At 50.0% G+C, this 7,100-nt stretch overlaps 1 protein-coding gene across 1 annotated transcript; it reads right to left on the reverse strand.

Moving 5' to 3' along the window:
- Positions 1–319: 319 nt before the first annotated feature.
- Positions 320–6,540, reverse strand: LOC146341992 (ferritin heavy chain A-like). The gene is made up of 4 exons (XM_084805418.1): positions 6,248–6,540; positions 2,496–2,642; positions 1,714–1,839; positions 320–632 (listed from the first exon to the last, which is right to left on the reverse strand). Exons 1-4 carry the CDS (start codon positions 6,347–6,349, stop codon positions 474–476), a joined length of 534 nt encoding a protein of 177 aa, XP_084661544.1. The 5' UTR covers positions 6,350–6,540; the 3' UTR covers positions 320–473.
- Between the last annotated feature and the right edge of the window lie 560 nt (positions 6,541–7,100).

Genomic DNA, 7,100 nt, shown 5'->3' on the forward strand with positions numbered 1-7,100 from the left:
CCCAAACATCTGGAGATCTACTTTCTGCACACCCCTGTGCTAGAGTAGCCTTCTCCAACCTGGTGCCTTCCAGATGTTTTGGACTACAACTCCCAACATCCCTGACCATTGGCCATGCTGATGGGAGTCTAAAACATCTGGAGGGCACCAGGTTGAGGAAGGCTGAGCTAGAGGACTACCTAAAGAGTTCGCCTTTAAGTGGTTACATCTCCTTCCATATGGCCTTACAAAACCCCTCATTTGGAAGTAGCCAGCTTTCCTTCACCCTTAAAAAAAAATACACATGCATACACACACACAGAAAGAACAGAGCCAAGTATAAACTGGTGAACCCTTGTTTATTGGGAACATGCCAACTGGGAGTTGGCAGGTGCAACCCTCCTTGACTGGGGCGTGGCAACTGTGGTGGAAGTGGGTCAGTTTCTGTGGGTTCACAAAGGGAGTGTTCCCAGAAATAGGAGAGGGGGAGACAATTAGCTGCTGCTCTCTCCGAGGGTGTGCTTATCGAAGAGGTATTCTCCAAGCCCCCCCTGGGCTGATGCCAGCCGACGGAGGTTGGTGATGTAGTCACCCAGGACTTTGATGGCTTTGACTTGCTCATCGAGATAGTGAGTTTCCAAGAAGTCACAGAGCTGGGAAGAGAGACACACAGAGAATGGGATAAGGTGCTGGTAGCAGGGATCCGTGTCTATTTCAAGAACCTGAGACACATGCAAACCCCCCACCACACCCAAACCATCCCAATTAGTTACTCCTAATTGGGTTACTCCTGAAGGCGGTTCTCTGAGAAGGGGTTCCCACTGGAACAGTGATAAGGTTAAATTACTCTTATAAAAGCCACTGTACTTATTCAGAGGACCATACTTAGACCCTGTTCTCATGTCACACTGCAATTCCTGGGTTGTTTAACCCAGGAACTGCCAGGGAGCGACAAGCGCACTACATCCCACACATTCATTGTTTGCACTTTCAATTAACCCAGGAACACCTCATTCCTGGGTTGTTTTGTGATGTGTGGTTTGGTTGTTGGGTTAAACAACCCAGAGTTAACCCATCAACAACCCAGAGTTTACAGGTTTGCACATCACAAAACAACCCACTTGCCCACGGCAATCCCTCGGTTAAACAGCCCAGGAATTGCAGCATGAAATATGAACTGGCTCATAGAGAGCACTGCATGAGAAGTTTTATTCTTTTCTTTGCCCCCTGCCCCCTCCCCCAGAAAGAAAATAGTGACATCCTCATAATCCTTTGCACAGGGTATGGATGCTGCCGCCATTGTCTGAAGAGAGCATCCTACCCAGCTATTTCTGCCCAGGAGGACTATGGTAAGACTATTAGAGTCTTACAGCAGGGGTGGGCAACCTGCAGCCCTCATCCTGCATGTAGCCCTTGGCCCAATTCCAGAAGGCCTTTGCAAGCGATCCGTTCAGACTCTGTCTATCCCTGAGGAAGTGCTGCCCTTGACAGAAAAAAGGGGGTGGGGAACCTGTGAACCCCGGGATGTTGTTGGACTACAACCCCCATTAACCTCAACCACAGGCCAAGCTGGCTGGGACTGATGGGATCTGGAGTCCAACAATAACAGGAGCACAACAGTGTCCCTGCCCATTTCACTGTGAGAGAGAGTGTATATGTATTACATATATACCTGGATCATTGACACAACAGTGTCGTTCCCAACCCAACCCTACCAGCACCCATAATACTCACATGCGGGTCTCCATGGTCGTTTGCCAGCCGGTGCAGGTCCAGAAGGGCCTGGTTCACGCTCTTCTCCAGCTGCAGGGCTGCCTCCATGGCATCAAGGGTCGTGCCCCAAGCATCCCTTTCCGGCTTCTGCCGAGAGGAAGCAACAGGCTACGTTTTGAAACAACCCCTTTTAAAGATGGGCAGCTGTTATTCCTGGAATGGTGACTTCACCGAGGTTGGAGGTGGGAGTCGAACTCACTGTTGCCCAGTTCACAAACTGGCTCCTCCCAAGTATCGATGGGAGCGGAGGACCATGCAAGCTTAGCATGGGGTCCAGCAGGCCTGCAGACACAAGCCTCAACCAGCCAGGGAGGCCTGCTGTACATTAATTGCCATCAACACCCCCCACTACAGCCTTTTGCCATAGTGGATGTGCTGGACAGTCCTTCCCCAGACACCACGGCTTTACTGTCTGGGGATGATGGGAGCTGTAATCCCAACACATCTGGAGGGCACCAAGCTGGGGGAAGGCTCCCCTACGAGATCTTGCCCACCACCCCAGAGAACAGGGGCTTCCCAAGGTGGAGTATAGTAAGATTATTAGTCTTACAGTGGGGGTGGGCAACCTGCGGCCCTCATCCTGCATGCAGCCCTTGGCCCAATTTCAGAAGGCCTCTGCAATCGCTCAGTTCAGAGTAATTGTCCCTTCCCTGGCAGGCCACTGGGCAGGAGGGAGAAAAGGCGTGTCCCTGCCCAGCTTGGCTCTGAGCTTGCCCACTGCTTCTATTTCCACCTTGCTGTACCTTGATATCCTGCAGAAGGAGGCGGCCGCCACGCTGGCTCTGGAACTTCAGCAGCTTCTCGGCGTGCTCCCGTTCCTCGTGTGACTGTGACCGGAAGAAGCTGGAGACGTGGTGAAGGGCAACATCATCCCGGTCAAAGTAGGAAGACTGCAGACGGGAAGAGAAAGAGACATGGACGACATTGGTGGCCATGTTGGCTGGAACAGAGCAGGCAGAAGATGGATCAGGATCTACTGGGCAATTTCCAGGAGATCAGCCAGTGTTTCTGACTCTGTATGCCCCACCACCAAGAGAGGCTAGGCTGGTGGGAACACAGGACAGGGCCTTCTCTGTGGCGGCACCCCACCTGTGTAACCCCCTTTCCCAAAGGAAGTACAGTTGGCCCCTTCTTTGTTCAGTTCTATGCAGGCTGTTAAAACTTCTTTGTTCTGTATGGCTTTTTAGTATTTTAAATTTATTAGCTCTGCACTCTGTTTTTAAGATTCTCTCCTACTCTTAATTCTGCTAGTGGTGATGTTTTTAAGGTTTTCAATTTTTTAAAGCTTTTAGATTGTTTTAAATGTTAATTGTAAGTTAGCTGGGGGGGTTGCTATTTGGGCCAAAAGATGACAGAATTTAAATAATAACAATATGAATAACTCTAAAGCATTCCCCCCACAAGAACACTTGTAGGGCAGCAGGAACTAGGAATGGATTTTTGTGTGAAAGGATTTGTAAGGTTGGTTCTGGTACTGATCACAAATTCCCAGGTTGAGCACAAAGGTACCCTCTTCCTTAATTCTTAGTGTGTCCCCACCTGCCTGAGCCACTATTTTGCATCTGGCCCTGGTTGCTGGACTTTGGGGTTCTAATCAAAACAAAAAAAAAGTAAATCCCATCTGAAGTCTGTCCATCCCTGGGTTAGAGAGCTGAACTGGATTCAGGAAGGACAAATGGGCAAAATAGATCTCTACTGACCTAAAAAGAGAGAGAGAGAGATGAAGTAGTGCTGATAAGCGTAACAGATCTACTGAGTGAAGAGTGATAAAAGAGGATGTTCACACAGGGCCTCAAAACTTTGCAAGTTCCAAAACAAAAAAGCAACCACAAGTTCTGGGGAGATTCCAAGTGCTTTGGCCTTGGGTCAAAACAAGTTTGTTGTGGGCCTGCACAAAATGGCTCCCAGCAAGCCATGTTCCAGACCCATCAACACAGAGAGAAGTCTTCTGTCTGCAGTTTGTTAGAAAGCCAAAGAAAATAAGAACTGTTCAGGAGGTGCCCACTTCACAGGAACACCTCATTTAAAACTCTGCTGTGTTAGCAGAGTTTAAAAACAAACAGACACACAACAAATTCACCCCTGGTTTGTCTGCGTTGCCCCTGTAATTTGTTTATGAGATTATTTTCTCTTGTTGCGGAAGAGAGATAAAGTAAAGGTAAGCAAGCTGTCTTGACGCTAGAAGGGAAGAATGGGTTTCCCCATTCAACAGACACTATAGCCTTTTGCCAATTCCATGATGTTATATGTACATCCATACAGCCAGAAAAAGAAAAAAAAAAGAGCAGAAACGACCAGGAATCCATTGATTTGGCATAACTACTATTGCAGTGTGTGTGTGTGTGTGTGTGTGTGTGTACCCACACACATGCACATGAGAGAGAGAGAGATTGAGTAAAAAATATAGCACGGAACAAGAACACACAAGTTTCTACTGGAGAATCTGTACTTCTTCCAAGTTTGGAAGGTATATGATGCATACATGTTATTGTGGCAGAGGCGGAGAATAAAAATACTGAATGGACACCACACTGACGTTTGGTTCAATGCTCTTGATTCAAGACTGGGTTAACTTGGACTAGAAAGCAACCTTCCCTAAGCTGCTCCCATTCAGACAGTGTTGGACTACACCTTCTAGCATCCCCCCAGCCAGCATGGCCATTATCACTGGTAAGGAGGAAGGGTGGGGCAGAGGGGAGCAGAAGGGGGAAATGTAGGTGTGAAGAGCAACGTGCAGGTAGGGAACAGTTGAACAAAATGCTCTGGGTACAAAAGGTACCCTCTTAATTAAGGTTTAAGTCAGATGGAACCTGGGATGGGCTGAAGACCAGACGGGAAGTTTGGATGAAAGAAACATGAGCCAGTGTGTGTGTGTGTCACACACACACACACACACAGTCCATTTGCTACATGGTCATGGGTATCAGAAAGAAATAGACTTGGGGTGCAATCCTATGCGTGTTTAGACAGAAATAAGTCCTACAACTTGTAGGACTTTTTTCTGTCTAAACACACACAGGATTTTGCCCCTATGGAAAGAAGAGTTGTTAAATTCCTGATCCAGCATGGCTCTTCTTATGTTCTTATAAGGGGGTTGGACAAATTCCTGGAGGAAAAGGCTATCAACATTTACTAGTTTTGAGGGCTATGTGCTACCTCCAGTACCAGAGGCAGTGAGCCTATGTATACCAGTTGCTGGGGAACATGGGTGGGAGGGTGCTGTTGTGTTCATGCCCTGTTTGTGGGTTCCTGGTCGACAGCTGGTTGGCCACTGTGTGAACAGAATGCTGGACTAGATGGACCCTTGGTCTGACCCAGCATGGCTCTTTTTATGTTCTTATAAATTCATCATTATGTTTGATAACAGAAGCTCTCTCTCTCACACACACACACGCGCGCACACACACACACTTCCTATACTTGAAGTATAGGTGGTGGGCTCTCCCACACTGGAGGCATTCAAGATGAGGCTGGACAGCCATCTGTCAGGGATGCTCTGGCTTAGATTCCTGCATTGAGCAGGGGGTTGGACTCGATGGCCTTGTAGGCCCCTTCCAACCCTACTATTCTATGATTCTAAGTAGGGCAAGTGGAGATTATATGGTAGGGAAAGGGAGTTTAGGATCAGGGAGGGAAGGTGTGGGGATAGAACTGCAATGGAATGTTTTATCTCCCCACCCTAGTCACCCCTAGTCACTCCCCACCCTTATCTCTGCTTCCCACATGTGCTGATCCACCCAAGACATGGCCCAAACGCACCAAGGCAAAGCCAGGATGGTGCGGGCAGCAAAGCGGGAATGGAACAGGACATTCTAAAACAGAAGAGACATTGTGTGAGCAGGCAGATGAGCGACTATGGCAGGCAAGCAGAGGAAGGGGATGTGATGCAGACTGACCCCCCTTGAGATAGTATACTTAGAGAACAGGAAGGGGATGGGTGAGATTAACAGCTAAGCCTTCTCTGTTCTTCTGCTGAGCTACTGGCATAAAGTAACCAAGCGTGTTCGTTTCAAGCCAAAGAAAGTAACCAGAACTGTCTGGAGACAGGCCTGCTACTGGGTTGTTGGGGTTTATTTTCCCCTCTTTCTAGCTGGAAGGAAACTCAAGTCATGGAAATAGGATTCCTACCAAGGGGGATTTGAGATGGTAAACTAAAAGGGAGAGGAGCTCATGAGTTGGGATCCTCTCCAGAACTCCTGGGTCCTTCTCGAGCCATGCTGCCTTTTCCCAGAGGACAGGACCAAGACAGAGTTGGAGCAAAAGTTGGAGCAACAAGGGTTAAGCGAGACAAGGAATTGGGGGGGGGGCCTTCCTAGTGATTCGGGGGCTGTAACCCCCGGTACGAGCCTTCTCCAAGTTGGCACCCTCCAGATGTATTGGACTCCCCCCCCCGCTGGTTGGGGATGATGGAATCTGTAATGCAACACATCTAAAGGGCGCCTATTTGGGGAAAGCTCGCCTGTCCACACAGACACCCCCGCAGGTCCTCACTCACCATGGACAGGTAGACGTAGCTGGCGTACATCTCCATGTTGACCATGCGGTTGATCGCAGCTTCGGAGTCGCGGTGGTAATTCTGGCGGACCTGCGATTCCATGGCTCCCGGGAGGCGCAGCGAAGGGGTATCCTGCCGGTTCGATCGGGGGCCGGAGGCACGGCTCGCAGTCGCGCTCTAGGTCAACCCAAGCACGGAGACAGAGGGGAAGAGGGAATGGTCCTCTGCGGAGAAGCAAGCGAGGCGGTGGAGCTGGTTCCGTTCAAACACTGTTGAAGCAAGAACCGAGCTCTGCAAGACAAAGGGACTCGCGCCCCTTTTATAATGTGGCCGGGCGAGCGAGAGGGACGTGCGCAGCCACCAATAACCGCCCGTTTCCACACGCTCGGGCCGAGTGTTTGCTAAAGGCGGAGTCCGGCAAGGGGAACTCGGGAGTCCCAGCGCCTGGCCCTGCCCGGCTCCCACGTGATAGGACTCGGCGTGTCGCCCCCCCGCCGCCCCATCGCTGAGCGCTGGCTAGGCTGGCTTAGCCCCGGCACGTAGAAACGGGCGCATTGAGAAAGCGGTGTCGGCCTGGCGTGCTCACGCCTGTGCCTTGAACGGAACAGTGGAGCGGGGCAAGCAAAAACAACAGCCTTGGGCCATCTTAGGGACTAGACTCCTTGTTGGTTTTGCGTCTCTGGAAGCTGTATTCCTGACAAATAATGTCAGTTGTTTGATCCGGTCCGGTATTTTATTGTAACTGTTTTTAGCTGTTTAAGGGCGCAATCCTATGCATCTTTAGACAGGAAAAGTCCTACAACTCCCAGCATTCCCCAGCTAGCACAGCTGGCTGGGGAATGCTGGGCAGTGT

The sequence above is a fragment of the Heloderma suspectum genome, chromosome 6 (genome assembly GCF_057233095.1).
Source record: "Heloderma suspectum isolate Gila_16-S chromosome 6, 16-S_ref, whole genome shotgun sequence".
In the NCBI taxonomy this organism is placed as follows: Eukaryota; Metazoa; Chordata; class Lepidosauria; order Squamata; family Helodermatidae; genus Heloderma; species Heloderma suspectum.